General features: G+C 45.3%; 2 protein-coding genes across 9 annotated transcripts in view; both read right to left on the bottom strand.

The window, feature by feature from the left end:
* Positions 1-8,585, bottom strand: part of KIF13A (kinesin family member 13A) — a 95,143-nt gene extending 86,558 nt beyond the window's left edge. For 2 of the 7 annotated variants that reach the window (XM_061994780.1, XM_061994782.1), the window contains exons 1-2: positions 8,199-8,580; positions 7,889-7,979 (exon numbers count right to left, since the gene is read on the bottom strand). In XM_061994780.1, coding sequence (XP_061850764.1) covers positions 7,889-7,979; positions 8,199-8,253 — 146 coding nt within the window. In that variant the 5' untranslated portion in view covers positions 8,254-8,580. Of the gene's footprint in view, positions 1-7,888; positions 7,980-8,198 lie in introns of all 7 variants that reach the window. The other 5 variants (XM_061994779.1, XM_061994781.1, XM_061994783.1 and 2 more) reach the window with 4 other exon arrangements.
* Positions 1-19,297, bottom strand: part of NHLRC1 (NHL repeat containing E3 ubiquitin protein ligase 1) — a 43,169-nt gene that overhangs the window by 21,745 nt on the left and 2,127 nt on the right. Inside the window, exons 2-3 of one of the 2 annotated variants that reach the window (XM_061994790.1) lie at positions 13,929-14,067; positions 9,592-9,642 (exon numbers count right to left, since the gene is read on the bottom strand). The exons of the other annotated variant lie outside the window; for it this stretch is intronic. The gene's annotated coding sequence lies outside the window, so the exon portion shown is untranslated. Of the gene's footprint in view, positions 1-9,591; positions 9,643-13,928; positions 14,068-19,297 lie in introns of those variants that run through there. 2 annotated transcript variants of the gene reach the window in all.

Here is a 19,297-nt window from a genome sequence, read left to right as displayed (position 1 = left end):
TGCACATTTCTTTCATTTCATTTGCAAGCTTAAAATATTCTCTAATACAAAAAACCAGACAAATATTTACATGTTGACATTTTCAGCCATGTGTTTTTCAAACAATGCATCAAATGACTTTCCATAACGTTTACAGTTCACGATGCATCCCAGTAGGTTGTTTAGACACATGGAACAGTATCTCCATACATCTCTGCAGAGATAAGCATGCCATTCCAGCCACCACAGCAGCTGCTTTGATTCATGCTTATGAAATGCTTAAAACTACAGTGATGCCATGAAACTCCAAGTAAGCCAGTAGTATCCTACTATCCATGCTTTTACAGAACTTGAAGAGGCAGCAGCAGAGCCTTGGTGGGGGCTGGCATCTAAAAAGCAGACCACAAGTCCACTCGCTGTTGCTAGTGCTCACTGATGCCTCTTTGCATCCTCATCAGCCACACTAGTAACCACACACAAACACAAGTACGTAGCAACGCCTCTGACACCTTTCTACAACCATGCTGATTGGCAGGCCTCAAAATAATAACTGCACCATTAATTAGCACCAAAATGCATTAATGGCTTAATCTGTCAAAAGAGTAATTATGATATAAGTCTTTCTCCTGAGTTACAACACTTAAACAGCAAAGAAGTTACTAGAGGTCAGTAAATCATTAGGGATTTCATTACCATATAGATGGCAATTTATGTGAAGTAAAATGGAACATTCAGAGTACATATTCTAGTGAGAAAGTTATACCTTCCAAGCACTCCCCAGTATCTGAGGAAGATGTAGGTTTACTTGGTAAGCAAGTGCATGCTTGAGAAGTCTCTGTTTAGGATGTAACATATCAACTCAGGATATGGTTATGAACTTCATTAGAAGTTACGATGACTGAGGGTTGAGTTATTCAATTACTATTTTTAGATTAAAAGACAACTATGAAAAACACAGACAAGAACTGCAGAGTTTAATTAACATTAACCATGTACAATAGCATCAGAAAGCCATTGATTGCTTCCCCCCCACCCCCCTGAAATGAGGCATGACGTAAAGGGCCGTGCTCCTATGGCACTGGAAACGGCTTGTGTAACTCCTGCTCCTCATCAACGTGGGTATCTTGAGCTCGTGTCATTGATTTTCTACTCCCATTGGCAATGCATTTTTCTGAATGACCTTCACACAGCAAACGTTCAATCTGCTTGTTGTTAACTTACTGAGCTCCTCCCTCAGCCAACACCCATCGTGTGCCACAGAGGGATCATAAAGACACACAATCAACTCAAGCTCCAGCAGTCCTCAAACTATGATGACTAATTTCATATCAACAAAGTCAGGCACTGTCTGGACAAGCTTATATCCCTTCTACTGTCTCTTGTAAAGACATACAGCAACATAACTTCTGTGTGGCTGTTGTAGTTAACTTGGCACTTTGGGTCACAAGTTAACCCAATAGTTGAGTCTTATGGAACACATCATTGCATGGCTGAGACCTTTTCTTTATAGGCTGCACTTACTGAGGATGTACAACTCACTTTCTCCAGGAAATACACTTCTTTGAAGAACCTTCTCTACAATGCCATCAGGAGCAGACATCCTCACAAAATACAAGGAACCGAGCAAACTGGAGACGTTATCCAGTTAAGCAACAGCATCTGCACAGCACTGCCAGAGCAGCTGACATTTTGCTGTAGTAAGCAGATATTGTTGCCATCAATAGATTCAAACCATACCCAGGGTGGGCCAAATAAGCAAAGACTATGTTCCCACCATTAAGGACAGCCTGTTCATACAAGAGACACAAGCAACACAGCCAGAAGCAGCTACCCCTGCCCGAGCTGCACCCAGCTGTAGAGGAATGAAGGAGTCCACACCTGACAATGCCTCAAACACAACAGCAACAGGCTCGTTCATCAATTTCAAGGCATAGCTCTAACCCTATCACTAGAAGTACCACCCTGAACAACCCATGCCTGCCTGTGTGTGCTGCACTGCGGGCCTGAGACCAAACAGTAGCAAGATTGGCACTGGTGTGCAGGCATGCACAGAAGTGCAGCCAGTGCACCCTGCTTCTCTCTGGTTCTGCACAACAGGGACTTCTCAAGCACTTTCTGAAGCATTTTAGATCGAGCTCACACATGGGTCACTGCAATATGTTACAAGTACCATTTAAATTTGTGAACTATAAGATGTGATCAGAAGTCTGAAATCTTACCATATGCACATTCAATAAACCTACCAGGTACACAGCAGAGCAAAGATAATCCTGTTCCCAAAACCAGAAAGCTGTCCCCACTATTTATACCGAGGGGGCAAAGGTGGTGAGAATAAAACTTCTATTTCAGTCCTGATCTCCCCAAAGAAAAAGACCAAAACAAGAATCCATTTTAGAAGAGCTGCACATATTTAAAACCCACAGTTGATTTCAATAAACAACACATTCAGGGTGTATTGATTAGTAATCCAGATGTCAGAACACACCTCTGGCTGCAGTCTGGAGCATGTGCGTGCACACCCATCCCTCCTAAACATGGAAGCTCGGCGTGTACAACAGCCTCGTCATCTTTTCAACAGCCTTTTCATGTTCCACAATGCAGGCATCTCTAACATCATAAACCACAAAAACTGGACAGGTTTGAAGCTGAACCCCCTTTTCCTATGTTGTACTCAGAAATATTGGAAAATAATACTCACTAGTTCACAAGTAGAGAATGGCTACAAAGCACCGATTGCCTAAACATGGTCATACCAAGCACAGATTTCCTTCTCTTCAAACACTTTATCTATTTTTGTTCCGAAATACTGCCAGCTAAGTACTACTTGCTGCTTATCCACAATCCCAACAGCTTCAAACGGTAGTTTCCTCCAGCATTGCCATTTACAGACCAAAGCACAAGGACTTAACAGCCGTCTGAATAAATATGGCAAATTAATGCACGCTGCACTTAGAGTTCAGGCCACCTTAGGAAGAACCCAGAGCCATGCCACACAACAGTTTGGATTACATCTTTGTGCCTAGCTTTCTTTCAAATTACATGGAATTTAAGAACAGCAATTTCAAGGAGCTGCCTCTAGCATCTCCTCTGAGGCCTAAATGAATGAAAGCCATGCAAAAATAGCTCTCAAAATGCCATTTTCCAACCGCACATTTCATAGTTCAAGTACACCTCTCCTGCAAAGGTTCAAAGCTAACAGTTCACAGCCTGAATGCTGATGTCTAACAGGAAAGTTAACAGAAGAGGTCAAAGTCAGATCACTTTTACAATTTCCTGCAAAGATAAAAGTTTCTGCCCAATATTACTTTATGATCTACCTCAGAGAGGTGATAATTTGAAGTAAACACATCAAAGACTTGGTCTTGTTGATCATTCCTTCAGATGTGGAAACAATTTGCAGTTTTGCTATTTCAGTTTTCACAAGTTTCAGTTTGAGAAAGTGACCACTACAAGAAACACACACCCTCTCCCTACAACAGCCACCTTCCCTCACCTCTGATGCTATTCAAAGCCACAATAGCAAACAAGGTGAAGTGCCATGACACCCACGTGAAGGACTAGGTACTAAAGACCATCCCAAAATCATGTTTCCTCCAAGGCAGGGGAAGCAACAGCTGCTTTCTAGAAACAAGAGTCTTAAGACAAGCTGCCTAGGGATGAAATCTGCTTCAGATATTCCTCTTTGAAAGTATCATGACCTACAAAAACTAGCTAGACACACGCACATCTGTTCCTAGATATTTTTTCATTACACAGCTTTAACCTTACTCTAAAAAGCCCCCATGTATTCCAGAACCTTCAGTAATTTAGAGCTATAAGAAGAATTTTACCTAAGAAGAATTGGTGCTGCTTGCCTGTTACTAAAATAAGGGAAGAAGACAGAGCAAGTCAGTCCTAAACGTTTAAAACAAAGAAGGTAAGTCAGATGAGAAAGATACTTTCAGGGCAAAGTGGTCATATGAAGTTCAGCTCTGCACTTGGATGATTTCTATCTTATTTTCTGCCCTGAGATTTTAATAGGGCAGAGTATGCAGGAGGCTACTGTGCTCTAAGGGAATAAATTGCCCAACAGAAGAAGTCAAAACTACAGCTGAAATAGTATTTCAGTTCTACTGTCTCCATAGTTCCTTGTTTATTTCCGTCAAGATAAATATTTTGCTTACTCAAGGAAAAATCATGTCATGAAGAACTGTTGTCAGGGAACCAAAATAAGACTTTTCTTTTCTGATCCTATGCATTTAAAAGTGTAGCTGAAAAGGAAAGGCTAGAGGAAAGCATATTTTAACAATCAAAAGCACAGGAGGAACCCAGCAAAACTTCATTCATGCTACTGAAAGATAACAAAGTCAAATGTTCATTGAAACAGACAAAGGTGTGAAAATCCCACCCTAAAAAGTTATCCAAATATTTTGAAAGATTGCTTGTAACTCCTTACTCTAATTATCTCATCGTTATATTTCAATATAAACAAAACAAAGGTTTATAGTAAGTCAGCAGGATGTATACATGGCTTTGAAACATAATGTCCATTTCTAAAAGAAATGGACAAACGTTTGTTTTTAGGGAGAGTGAGGATAGGAACTCAGATTCCCAGGTGAAGACACAAAAAGGTAAATCAGAGGGTTCTCAGAAAGCCAAGATGATATTCTGGGGAAGAAATGGACATCTATATTGGTTTGGGAGGGGAAATGGATGAGAAACAGGAGAAGTAACTAATTTGACACACAAATACACTTAGGCGGCTCTAAAGAAAACTACTGCTACTGGTAATAGTAAAACAAGGGTTAAAGGTAAGAAGTCCAACAACCAGCTTACAAAAAGTTTGCCAGCACTGGAGATTATACTTGATACCAGCTAATGAAAACCATTCCTTTCTGAACTCTGTCTCCTATTATTTCAGTCAATAAAGATTTTCCTGTGCCTTTCAGACTGATTGTTCAGCCTGACCACGCTCTGGTTTTCCTCCTTCGCCAGTCAGAACATGAGAAGTCGTGTGTCTGTAGGGAAGGGGCAGGCTTGCTACTTGTGAAAAGACACATCACTTGTGTTTAGTAACAATTGCTATTTTCTAGCTGTGCTTGTTAAGGTAGGGGTATTGCCTGGTCTGGCAGTTAGGAGATGCTGTTAGAGCTCTGTTCTAATTGATGGTGGTAACTTACTGCCTTACCTCTAATACAACAGTGAAAATTGGACAAATGACATCACTGCCTAATTTTAGGCTTTTTTCACTGCTTGTAAACCTAGCATTACTTGCTTACTTGAAATCCTTCAGAGCTATCCTTAATAAAACCTAACCTTAGATATTAAATTTGCTCTTGGAAGAATAAGTCTTTAATAATTATTAGACAGCTTCCTAAATCTACCTTAGAAAATTCTGTCCATACTTTTCAAATTATAACTGAGAGATCAAAGCAAATAAAGAGTAGGGTCCTAAATTCAACTTCCCACACCCAAAAGTCTCTTGGCTTCAGCTGAATTAAGACAAGCAGCCCTGGAAACCAAATTTGCTTTAGAAGGCTACTTATTCCAAAGTGCAGCACACACTTGTACTTCCATTCAGCTAGAAAAGGGAAATTTCCATATAAAAAGATGAAATGTAAAAAGGGAAAGGTAGGACTAAACAGAGTATTAAAATAATGCCTACAGTAGAGAAAGACCAACTAATCACCCAAGCAAGTGAAATCATTTTTGCAGTGACATGGTTGCTCTGAAAGAAAAATCCAGTTGAGCTATACAATAACACAGAGAAAACCAAAAATCCATTTGACATCCCTAACCCCGTCAAGGCATCAATCCAAGTACAAGCAGCAGCTAAGCAGCAATTCAGAGCCAGTTTATACAGGCATTTCATGGTGGGTAGACACAGAAGAAGAGAAATCATTTTTCACCATGAGAAATTAAACTGTTTATCCTGAGTAAAAAATAAAAATCAACAGTTGATCCCTGAAGAAAACACAAAGATCTTCACTAGGCACTAAAAAGTCCATTAAGGATCTCAACAGGTTACATCCGACACCTGCCATTGAGAAGGTGCTCAAACCATACGCTTGCACAAGTCTGAGTTTCTTCTGATGGGTATTTCTGACTTATTTCCAAACACACAAGTGACACATGTAACAGGTAACCCAATTCCAGCCTCACCGGCAGGAGAGCTATCACTTCCCAGCACAGCTGCGATGGGAAGGTCGCATGCAATCGTCACGGCTCACCCGTCAGGCTGCTGACGCAGGACCAGAAGCCAGTCCCAACCAAACAAGAGAATTCAGGTATAATTACAGGTATCAAAGCCAGGTAAACACAAGCTGCATAAGCTCTAAAAACAGAGAGTCCGTGCACGGTCTCACCGAGTACCTGCAGGCCAGCATGCACAAAAGTAAAACCGAGATGTTGCAGGCTCTTTATTAAACCATCTGCCCATGATATCTCCTTAGTCTATTGAAATCATGATTTTTAAGTCACAGTTCTGTTCTTGCTTTATAAACTCTGCTTGTATTTCATGTTTTACACCTGTCAAATGCACTCACTTTAAAGAGTTAATGCTATTCTTATCAGAGCAGCACTGTGACTGATGGAGGTCATCTCCATGCTTCAATAAAAAGGAGGAAAAGAAAAACCTCCACCATACTTTCTGAAACAGAGCGATCTGAAGAAAAACGATGTTTCCATTTTACAGATAGGATGCAAGATCCACAGAGACAGTATGACTTGTTGAAGGATCACACAAAGACCTGTGAAAGGAGCAGGAAACAAGCACAGATCTTTCAAGACCAGGGCCAGCACGTTAGTCACAACAATGGTTCTGCAGACAATGCAAATTGGATTTAAGTTAAACTGATGTGATTACAGCTACATTCCCGTATGGGATTAATGTGAGAAGCACCTTTGTATCTCGGATGTGTCAAACCAGAAAAGGTCTCAACCTTTTCTGCTGGAAAACTATAAAAGCATGACACGCTGCCTTTAAAAAGAACCCATATTCTCACGCTACAGTTTCTTCATAACTGCTCTGAACTTGATCAAAAACATTCTTAATAAAACCTTGAGCGGTTCTGGTTAAAATCTCTATAACCATGCAAATGATTTGACACTCCTTAGCATTAAACACATTTAACAGATCAACTCCAGTTGAGCAGTCAACAGGTAACTGAACAGATAAGCATATAATGTAACTACTCCCCTTGCACCTCTCTGTCTTTCCCTGCGCTCCCTCAAAGGAAAGAAATCTTTTCCTGTTCTGATCTATTTTTACAGTCTAGTGCATTGGTATTTTGGATGATTTCCAAGGGTATTCTTTACTGGGGCATCACAACTAAATGCCAGATTTCTGAATTACTTTAGCATGTTCTTATGGGCTACTTCACAGAACAACACTGAATTAACACAGGACCTAGCAATTATAGCCTTTTCAAACACAAATGCATTCAAATCTAGTAAATAATCTTGAAAGACAAAAAAAATACCATCACTAGCATAAAGTTCAGATTCTATCTCTTGTTCTCCCACAGGTTACATCAAGTTACCAGCAACTTGCATGCAAGACATTTCTGAAAGCAGTATGCAGTCTAAGTCCTTACCTAATCAACAGCTTGTTTTTCGAGCAGTTAACCAAAAATCAGCTTTTAAACCCTGGGAGGCCAATAGAGATCTTGTGTCTCCACATCCCATTTGGGTACCTCCGACTCCACCAGACAGAGGAAGGTCTGGTCCTGGCTTCCCAGGGATGCAAGCCCAAGGCAGCCCTCCCCGGCAGGCGCTCGCCCTCGCCTGCTCCCCCCGCAAGGCACCGAGCAAGCACTCCAGGACCCCGCCGCTCCCGTAACAAAGCCAGGCGAAGCCCATGCCAGGGCGAGGCAGAAACAGCGGGGTTGAGTTTTTATTCGACGCAAGGCGACTCGCGTAATTTTCTTACCTTTCTCCCTGCTTGGTGTTGGAAGGCGGAGGGTGAAGCACGGTCTGGTTCCCTTCCATCTCCACGATGCACTTGGTATTCAGGTCCAGCTCTGCAAGGCGACACGACGGGGGGCTGTACCCAGGGCCAGAGCTCCCTCCTGCTCCCCTCCCGCCGGCTCCCCCTCGGTGGGGGCTGCCGGGGCAGCGCGGGGGTGCGTGTCAGGGGGTTTATTCGCCCACCAGCGCGGGGGGCCGCCGCGCCCGCCTCAGGCGCGCCCCGCTGCCGCCCCCTCCCCACAGCCATCATCCCCGCCGCCCCCTTCCCTTACCTCTCCTGTTCATCGGCCGGACCCTGACGGCAACTTTCACCTTGGTGTCCGACATCTTTCCCTCCCCTCCCCGGGAGCGGCCTCGCTCAGCGGCAGCGCCGCGCACAGCCACACGGCGGAGAGCCGACGTCCATGCCGGGCCGGGCCGGGCCGGGCGGGGAGCGCGAGAGACGGCGGGCGGGCGCTGCAGGGAGCGAGGGAGGGAGAGGAGGAGGGTCCGGCGCCGGGGAGGGCGGTGGCGTTGCAGCCGCAGCCGCCTCCTTGCTCAGCCGCGCTCCACAGCGGCTCTGGCAGTGTGTCTGGCTGGCCTCGTTTGCATAACCAGCGCTGCTCCTACTGCCGCCGCCTCCCTGCCAATCCCAACCACCATCTTCCGCCGCCTCCTCCCGCCTCGCCGCGCCGCGCCGCCGGGAAGCAAGCGGCGATGGGGCAGCGAAAGGCTGCGGCGCCGGAAAGGAACGGAAACACCCGAGCGGCTTCGGGAAGCGCCGGGGCGGGGCCGGGCTGCGGCGGGACGGGGCGGGACGGGGCGGGGCGGCGGGGCCGGGCTGCGGCGGGACGGGGCGGGGCGGGGCGGGGCGGCCGCTGCCTCTGAGGGAGCGTGCGCGGCGGGGCGCTCCGGGCAGGGGCCCAGAGGGGGCGCTGTCGTGCGCCTGCGCGTCGCGCTGCTCCGGGGGAGGGTGCTATGAGGATGCTGCTCTGCTCTGGCCGCAGCCTGTGGCTCGCTGCCTTGGGAAAGGGCTGCGCTGAGGGGGCTGCTGAGGTGATGGAGCAAGGAGCGCTGCTCCGGTCGCAGCCTGTGGCTCGCCTCCGTGAGGAAAGGATGCTCACCTCAGGCTGCTTCCCCAGGCAGCGATGGGCTACCGCTGATAAGTGCCTGCCCGAATGTGGCAGGATAGGATATCAGCTAAGCTAAGAAAGGTTTCTAGTTAAAGCTGCTGTAGGCTTCCAATGTCAGGATAGCCTTCTGTATGAGATGGCCCTGTCTGCCCTGAGGAGTTCCTTAGCTCCAGTACATCTCTTCCAAAGAACTGATCCTTGTTGTCAGTGGCAGGAATCTCAGTGCAAAATGGTGATGCCTGTAACCTCTTCTTCACAGAAAAAGCATTAAACTCACACAGCGTTACTCTGGGGCTAGACCACCATGGGGAGAATGGGTTAAAGAGCTGCACTGAGGGGTAGGCTTTTCCAGCAGAGGTGAAAGCAACAGATGGTGCTGACATTGACCACCTTGGCTGCTAACACATCAGCCATAAGAGCCCAGCAACGTGACCTGAGAGGAACGTTCTGGAGGAGGCTCAGCAGCCCTGAATGGCCACAGCTTGCAGAAACGCCAAAAGGAAGCAAGAGACTCGTTTAGTATGGTGAAAGAGAAACCTTACCAAATAGAGGCGGGCATCTGGAGAATGTCAGCAGCAGGAGCTGCTGCACGTGGGTTTCTTGCCTGTGGAAGCAGGCATAAGGAATTAAGTTTGGTATGAAATGCATCATAAGGATGTGGCTCAACGAGTAAAGGAGCAATGTTGAAATGAGACATCCTACTTACGACTGTTAGACTGCAAGAACCTAGATCAAATTAAGTGCTGGCTCAAGCTATGGTGTGATGTCTGAAATGGCTGTGCAGATATGAAGTTGTTCAGTGAAACTTGGACGCTACTGGGAAAGAAAAGGCAGCCAAGAGATGGGAGGGAAAATATTCCCTTCCGTCTCCATTTTCCACCTCTTAGTGGAAAAACTACATCACTGCAAGATTAAATAAAAACAATTATATTAGCTGGAGAGAAACTAGAGGGAGCCTTTATGAGATTGACTGATTTTGACTGAGGGAAGAAATTTTCACTGCTGCCTGGAAGCAGCTTGTGAACTATATTCCGCTACTTGCAGGTACAGAAAGGCAGCCAAGCAGAAGCATTTGAAGAGGGAGATGTGACCTAGCCTGTTCTAATACAGGTTGTAGCTGTTCTCTTCCTGTGAAATCTTTGGTAGCCAAAAGAGCAATCTGTGAAGTGAGTGCATTTCAGGCCACTGAGATGTTTCTCTTGTGGCATTGTTTCTCCATCAAACACAGCTACCACATGGAAGCCTTTACACCAGCAGCAACTGTGGATGAATGTCTCTCACCTGTCAGCATTTGTTAGCTTGATCAATTACCATGCCCTGTGGGAAGTGGCGAGGGCTACTGATGGCTCCTTCACCCATTAGAATTAGCTGCCAGCTAGCCCAAACATGCTGATGGGTGGGTGGGAAATACCAGATAAGAAATGCCAGCTTACTGCTTCAGCAATGAGAAGGGATGAGAGCTGGAGGAAGTGGAGACTGATGGTGTGTGAGGAGAACACAGGGACAAAATCACCTGAAGCCATCCTTCCCTGATTTCCTGTCCCTGTTTTCCTCCACCCCCTATTTCGTTCTGGCTCTGCACCACTGTGGTCAACAGGAATTTTGCAGCTTTACGAGGGCTAGGATTGAATTGTTGTCTGTCTCTTGCTTTCCATCTGTTTCATGTTTGCTTCTTCCCTTTCAGCATTCCTGTGCATTTGTCCATCAATCCACAGTTCATCAAGGAGCATAAGGAAACTGCTTATTCAGTTTCCTTCCAACTGCTCCTCCTCTTCCCACATGGATAACATGATCTGACACAAAGACATCCCGTGTCTTCCTGTATATTCCGTGCAGGTGGACCAACTGCGGCACTTCATGACACACAACTGGAGGAGAAGCGGACACCTGAAGCCTCACCAGTAGGGCAGTGTTCCACTGACCTTCTCTTTGGCCAAGGGCAGGGAGAAATGTCACAGTGTCTATCAAGAATATCCATCTTGTCAGCAGCATCCCCAGCACACACCTTGCTGTGCCTGACTGGTGCACACTCTCACCAGCACATCTGACTCACCTTGTGCTGCAGGAGCCGGAGTAGAGAAGGCAAACGAGTGTTTTGGTGCTGAAAGTGTCCAAAGTGTTTAAATTTACAGCACTTCAAGTCCAAAAGATGCTTACAATGAAGGAGTTTACTGCTAGATTTAACAAAAGGGCTTGTATTTTGTAAGAGCGACCAAAATTAAAGTATTCTTTGGGTTCCCAAGTTTTTACTGAGCATTTATTTTTAAATTAGAATTAGCAGAGAAAAAAAAACCCTTTATTTTCAACCCAAACACACTACAGCATCATTCAGTCTGAGAGAAAGAGGGTAAAATGAACAAATGCTGTTTAATGAAGCCAACAGACAGTGCCACAGTTAATGATCTAAGATATTACACTGACGTTAGGAAAAAGCATAGGAAGGATCTTCCACTGATGTTGGTGAAGAAGAAGAACAGGTAATAATTTGTTTGCTTGTTTAAAGACAGCATTTAGCATATTCTAGAAGGGAATTTAGGACATCTTTGCCCTGCTCACAGAAGAACAGGGAGGTCTGGTCCTCATCTCCTGTCATTTCACAGGAAAAAACCAGTTTCAAATTACTTGGGAAATTAAATGGTCATTGCTACCTACAGATGAAAAGTCAGATTAATGGAAATAAGTGAGCTTGGAAGCAGACTCATGCAGCTATAGGCAAGAAACTGATGGGAAGGAAAAAAGGGGCAACAAGTAGCACGGATAATTCTTTATATTGCTCAGATACATCTCCCTACCCTCTGGAAGTCTGACTGAAGGCTTTTACTGAATCCAAAGTGAACTTGTATGTCATCTCACTACCTCATTAATGCTTACAAGTATTTGAAAGGTGGATGTCAAGGGAACGGGGCAACACTTTTCTGTGTAGTGTCCAGTGACAGGACGGGGGCAATGGACAAAAGCTGGGACACAAAAAGTTCCACTTAAGGAAAAGCTTCTTTACTATGAGGGTGAGGGAACCCTGGCACAGGCTGCCCAGGGAGGGTGTGGAGTCTCCTCTGGAGGTTTTCAAAACCCACTTGGACATGTTCCTGAGTGACCTGATCTAGGTGGGCCTGCTTTGGCAGGGGGGTTGGACTAGATGGTCTCTAAAGGTCCCTTCCAACTCCCACCACTCTGACTCTGTGGTCTCAGGAGGGCCTGGGTTTCTGGCAAGGAATTTAACATCATTGCAATACTAACCTCAGATACCTGGTGTTTCTATCCTCCACTGGTGAGCTGTATGCTATGCAGTTCACATTCCCTTTGCTGTCAGGGGAAGGAATGGTGCACCCATGGGTTTATTTACATTTTTGCTCTTGTTGACCTTAATTACCCATATGCCACCACTTTTTCACCTCAGGAAACACTCCACCCCTTACTCAAACACCTTCCTAAATTTCTTTATAACTGGGGAGTGCAGGACTGTGGGTGTTCAGCCTGGATTCACAACCAAGTGATGCTGTTAAGAAAACATCCCTGTTATCACTTCAGTTGTTTCCTACAGCGAAAGAGGAGGATGACATAACGAAAAGCATTGCTGAGACTCCACCTGGAAAACTCAGTACAGCATGTAAGGAGGAGGAATTCAAACTGGAAGAGACCCAGAAAAGGGTTACTGGGAGGACTGGGGAGTGGTGAACATTATCAAACAAGAGCAGACTAGAAGAGTTCAGTTTGTTTAGTCTAATGAAGACTGAGAGGGGATGTGGCTGTTTATATTTCCTTTCAGGCCAGTTAAAAGCCGGTTGCTACTCAAGTTCAAGGAAAACACTAGCACAAGAACAAATGGGTGTAAACTGTCCTTTTACCCTGGGCTGTGTTAGGAGGATTGCTGCCAGCTCCAGGGAGGTGATCCTCCCCCTCTCCTCAGCACTGGTGAGGCCTCATCCGGAGAGCTGTGTCCAGTTCTGGGCTCCCCAGCAGAAGACAGACCAGACTGTCAGCACAAACCGACACACAGGAGGTTCCCTCTGAACATCAGGAAACACTTTTTCACTGTTAGAGTGACCAAGCACTGTCTCAGGTTGTCAGGGAGGTGGTGGAGTCTCCATCCTTGCAGACACTCAACAGCCACATGGGCACAGTCCCGAGCAGCCTGCTCGAGGTGGCCCTGCTTGAGCAGGGGGCTGGACCCAGTGACTTCCAGAGCTCCCTGCCAACCTCAACTCTTCTGTGATTGTGTCTTGGAACACAGGCTCAGAGGAACAAAAAGCCTCTTCCACAGAACAGGACCAAACCTAACTAGTTCTCAGAGTGAGCTTGATGGTATTAAATGCCACGATAGCAGGGAACTTCTCCCACTGACCCTACCAGTCTCTATACAGTCTTTAAATGTCATGGTGATGATAACAGTTTATGGCAGTGGAAAGGAAAAGACAAAGAAATGGTTTTGTAGTATCAAAACAGTAAGATCACAGGATGCCAAAGGAACTGACATCACCTACCTGTGGTTAATATAACTATTAAATATGAAAAGAGACTGATGTCAAACTAGTAGAAGTCTGTGATTTTCCCCTGTATTAGTACAAATCCAATGCTTCATCTAAGAAACATCCAACTGCTGCAGTTGGTTTGTAATGCTATTTACAATTTAAATCAGCAGGCAAGTCCCCAGTGAACTGAAGGAAAGGACAACCCTCCCATTATTCCCCTTACCCAGAAAGCCCTTGCCCCTCTTCAGCTTCCTGCTGAGGAATGTCTGGTACGCCAGTGTCACTCCAGCACATCACTGCCGTTCTCTTGTGACTCTCAAATTGAGACTAAGGGCACTTGTGAGCAGAAAGCTGGCTCACAAACACTGCCTGGAGCATCACTAATTATTGTACACTTGCTAAGTGCAGTTGTGTGTCTTACCATAGGCAGAAAAAGAGAGTCTGCTGTCTCCAAGTCTCTTCTGTTAGCCACCAGACACTACATGCAGTCTAACACAGAGCAATGCCCAGGCTTTGTTTCCAGAGGCGTGGTTTTTGCTCAGCAGGGATGAAGGGAAAAGCTGTAAACATAAACAGCCTGGTTAGTGGCAGCAGCCCCCTGGAAGAGAACTGCAGCACTCTTGTTAACCCTCTTGCATGCAGTCTCAGTCCCCTTGTTGCCTTACTTTCTTAGAGAAGATGAACTTTGCTGGCCACCCTGCGTGAGATTTGAAACCTTGGCTCTGCCCCTGGGAGCAGGAGGAGGAGGAGGGTGAGGGAGGAGTGCATCCACCAAGCTTGCTCACTAAGTAAGCTCAGCCAGTAACTGTGCTGGCCAAGCCAAAATTTCTCCCTGTGCAGTTACTTGTTAGTAATGCCTGCAAATATGCACTGTAGCCAAACGCATGGAGAAGAAAAGCCCTTGCTTGAAACAGATGAGAAAGGAGAACTGTGAGCACCAGGAGGTCAGCATAGAAGGAAGCTGAGTGAAGTAAAGCCTTGACAGAGGCAGTGGAATCGTGTTTGTTAAACCATACAGAGGGAAATCACTCAGTGCAGACTTCAGATCCCTTCTGCTGTCTATTGAGGTCAGTGGGAAGACTCACATTAGGTTCAACGGGTTTCATCAGTCCCCAAAGAGGGTGGAAACAAGTGCTGAAGGTGCTAATTAAGGTGCATAACAAGACTTGGGATCTGTTATTTAGAAAGCAAAACAATCACTGCCCCTCCTAGTTCTTCCCAGCCTGAAGAAAACACACCAAATACAGTGGGCTCATAGTCAACAAGAAGGAAATTCTCAGCCACAGCTCATACTCTCCCTTTCAGGCTGAAGGCCGTACAACAGTGCAACCACGGGGCGGCTTTTGTTTTCACATCACTTCAAATGACATCCTCTTTGATCCAGGGCAAAAAAGCTTGCTCTTTACAGGTGAAAAAATGAGAGCAACAGAAGGCCTATACAGGCTTCAGACCTTCTTGTGGTTTGTCCACACCAGCACGTGACAGGGAAAGTCCTGTGGGGTTTATTTACATGGACAATTCCATTTGCAGTGCTCGTGACTACACAGATCAACTACTCATGACAGAATAAGCCTCAGCTCCAACAAGTCACTGTAAGGAATAACATGAATAGAAGAAGACCAAGACATGTATTTGAAATACTTCTGGCTCCATAATATCTCCCTGTAACTTGAGTGGAAGTTGGTGCACAACTCACTGGACAAAGAGCCCTATTTCCTACCTAATTAAGGACCAGGACAACTAAGGGACCCAGGCACATCCTTGCCATATGAAGATGATCTTACATTTTTAATACTCTGACTCTCTGTGGCAGATTTCCTATAAAGCATATCTTTAACAACATCACATTTCTTCTCACCTTAGCCCCTTAGCCTGTGACAGTAAAAGACACGCTTGTTCTTTGTTTCTTGCTTTCATTACAGGTTGGTGGTTATTAAACCCTGGTTAAATTCTATAGTCTATACTATTCAGGAAATCATCCTAGGTGAGCATTAATACCTTCAGAGGAGTGTTATTTGGGATGAATTATCCTTTATCTTATCTTATTGGAAAGAATTCTCTTTTATCTATTGAAATTTGGAACAAAATGCAGTGAGTGAGTGCCTGTGATGATGTAGGTATCACAGTTCCTTCGAGATCGTCTTCTTTGTATCAGAAATTTTAAGAGCAACCTTTAATACAGGTCATCTCTGGGTTTTCCTTTTTGCTTCTTTTACATATTCACAGTTTTCTCAAAATAAACTCTTTCCTTTCCCCAGCTATAATTTCATCTCTCTAATCCTACATCCTGCTTAAAATTGCCCACTCTTTATTCATTACCAAGCACACAACTATGTTTATGGCATTTTCAGTGGTTTACACTAGCACTATCGGCCTGGTTTTAAAAGCAATACATTCCACGAAAGCAGGATCAACACAAATTGCCTGTAAGAGGGATCTTTAGGAAAAAAAAAATGCTGTGTGTGTGTTCAGTCACTCATAAGGAGCATAGTTCCCTCACACACCTGGTTTGCTCCAAATCTTCCTTTCCCACGGATTACTGCTAGGAATACAGAGCTGAAAGTAACAGACAGCTCTCCTAAGGATTCCCAGCTGAAAAGTGCCTCACTGTGGCTGGGAAAGCTCTTCAAGTGAAGGTTATTGCCCTGCCAGTTCTCAATACAAATCAAAAGGCAACAGCCCTTATCGTTTTGTCCCTTCTCCAGGCTGCAATGCTTCACCTCTTAAGAACTTTGCTGGAATGAGGGGTGTGCTCTGGCTTGGGGGAGTTTGCCCTCTGCTTTAACCACAAATGCTTTTCATTCCTTTTTTTCCCTCCTTTTCAGAACTGATTTCCTCCTTTCTATCCTCAATGTGAAACAAGTAACTGGATCACTGCAGCACACCTCCTTACAGAGCCACACACCTTTGTGGAAGCAATGAATTGTGGTTTAGAAAAGTGTTAATTCTCACCATTTGTAGCAAACACCAAAGGAATCAGTAACAAGACCACTAGTAACTTCTTCCAGAATCAGGAAGGCAGCTCCCTGACAAAAAGATCATGAAACACAGACTCTCCCTGCTTTATGAAGGCACAAACTTTGGAATGGCAAGTTGGAGATCTAATCTCAAGTCTGCAAAGGTTTCCCTTCATTCTCAGCTCCCCCATCTGCAGCTGCAGGGCCAAGACATTTATAGCATGTTGGCCTGGGAGAGAGGCTGGAGTTCAAAACTATCTGGAAATCTCTTGGAAAGCTGCAGTGAGAAAAGGGTAATCCATCATCTGCCCACTGAGAACCTCCCCAGTATTAGACAGCTCTGGAGCTGCCCCAGAGAGTGAGACAAGTTAGAGTATCAGATACAAACATGTCATGAGCACATTTAGTTGAGATAATGAAGTTGCAAAATGCAAGGTGGAACAGAGGCACAGGCAGTGACTGCTCTGATGGAGAAACACACAAGGGATGAGTGTTCCTTCCCCCTGGACCGATGTGTGAGCCACAGCAGGACGTTAGCAAAAGGAAAGATGCTGGGTGGGTCTGTGGTTTAATGTGTTTCAAGTGTAAAGATTGACATGGTTTGTACATTTGGAATGTTTGTATGCAGGTGATAAGTCTCCACTGCATTCAGTAGTGTAAGGGGTTTGCTGAAGAGGCACTTCTGAACTCCACATGTACCTATTTCAGATGGCAACCCCTCCTTTGTTTCCAGAGCCTTGTTTATGCCGGCTCTGCAGCCTTCACATCAAGTTAAAACAAGAAGCAAGGTCAGGAGAAAGCCCCTCTGTTGCTGGGAGCTATACATTCCACCTCCACTCAGATGGAAGCACTTTTGGACACAGCTGGCCAAACCAAGAGAGCCTGCTGGGTGAGAGGAGCTGGCAACTCCAACAGCAATTGCTGGGGCTGGCCAGGGCTGATGGAGAAATCGCAGGAGAGACTGACAAGGTTACAAAAGGCAAACTTTTACAAGTCAGTTCCCACCAAACTTCTTTTAGAATAGGATGGTGGACTCATATAGAGGCTTCTGGTGTACTTATAGGGGAACTGAAGGTGAGGAGGGGAGAAAATCCTATGACCGGTAAACTGCCTCTGCAAGGGCTAAGCCTTGGGCCTTGCTGCTTTCTGAATGATCTGTCATCTCATCTCCCGGGATGTCTGAAGGAAGGGTGAGGTTTAGCACTTGCAACATCTGTATGTTTTTGTGTTAGTTATGTTGTATTCCCGTGGAGGCAAGCTGTGACTCACAGGTGACTTGCAAAATACATGGACAGGCCTCTAAGAAGAGTCAGAAAAAAACCCCAGACGCTGAAGAGAAATGAAGGCAAATTCCTCCTGTGCAGGGTGCAACAGCACCATAACCCACGGTCCCAGGGAATAAAGATGCTTTTTTTTACCTCTGACTACACTTCCAGGTGGGAAAAGCCTCCTGTATTCAAGCCCATTGTTTTGATGGACCCTGCTCTATAAAACTCTCAGTGGTTTGGAGGATGGGCATTACAGGAGGTGCCCCTCTCCACCTGATATCAGCCCATGTTCAGAGAATGCTGCAGTGAAAAGAAATCATCAAACTGATGTGCACAGAGATGTGGAAGGAAAGGAAGATGGTCGAACAGACAATGGCCAAAATCAAGGCAATTTTACCTTCCCCCCCCCCCTTGTATTTCTTCTTTTTATTCATCAATCTGAACAACCAATTAATATGCTTTAACTAAACATGGTCTTGTTCACAAGCAAAACACAGCATAAGCAGGTTACAGAACACAATTTCAACACACAGTTCTGAAACTCCCCTGCCTCCTTTATCCCTCAACACTCCAAACACAACCCTGCTTGATTTATAACGTGACTAGAGCCACCTGACACCAGTGCTTGAAAATAAACTGGACAGGAACTGCAGCATGTGTGCGTGTATGTGTGTATGTATCAACCTGTAGCAGGGGCTGAAGAGATGACATGAGAGGAATACTGTCTATGATATTTGTTGGTGTTTAATCCAGATTGTTGAAGCACAAGATGCAGAGGGTGATGCAAAGTTTAGGTTCTTTCTTTTAGTTTAGGCAATGGATATCTACAGTAGCTAGAGGGGAAACGTGCATTTATGCATAAAGGAAGAGGCAAGAGTAAGTAAAATCATCAAAGGCTTTTCAGTTTGTTACCAGCATATTGGTGAGTCTCTGTCTCCCATTATCTCTTAAGTTCTCTTGTGTGAGAGAACTTAAACACCAGCACTTCAGCTGCTGGAAAGTTGCCCATACGGCAGCAGGCACTAGGAAACACACCCATCCATGAGCTCAGCAGCAAAAACAAGCTCCTGGTACACACCAAAGCTTGAGGAGAAAAATCCCACAGTTGGGAGGACGTGCTATTGCAACAAATTATTAACCATGTCTGGAGACAGCACGGCTGGTATTGCATGTGTTTTGAAACACAGCAGCTCCCCAAATGAAGTGTTACCTACTTGTTTTCATATCCCTCAAAGACAGACGTCTCCTTGGCATCTAGAAAGGGATATATAATGCAAAGGGCTGCTTCTCTGAGTCAATCTCCTTTCCGATTCCTCAGGAGGGCTCCTGCTCAGCACCATGCACCCTTGGCAGAACAGCCAAGGAGCATTTCCGAAGGCACTTGCTGAGTGAAAGCCTGGTAAGTGGAGAAGGCTGGAAAAGGACCTGTGTGCAGGCCCATAGATTTCTGAAACAGTAACAAAGGCCCCTGAAACAACTTTAGCAAACAAATTAAGAGATGCATACCCACATCTGCAGGGCTATGGCAAGAGAAATTGGATTGCAAGAGAGAAACTCATTATTAA

The sequence above is a fragment of the Colius striatus genome, chromosome 4 (genome assembly GCF_028858725.1).
Source record: "Colius striatus isolate bColStr4 chromosome 4, bColStr4.1.hap1, whole genome shotgun sequence".
NCBI lineage: Eukaryota > Metazoa > Chordata > Aves > Coliiformes > Coliidae > Colius > Colius striatus.
The sequence above is the reverse complement of the archived record's forward strand: the minus strand, read 5'-3'. Positions and strand labels throughout refer to the sequence as shown.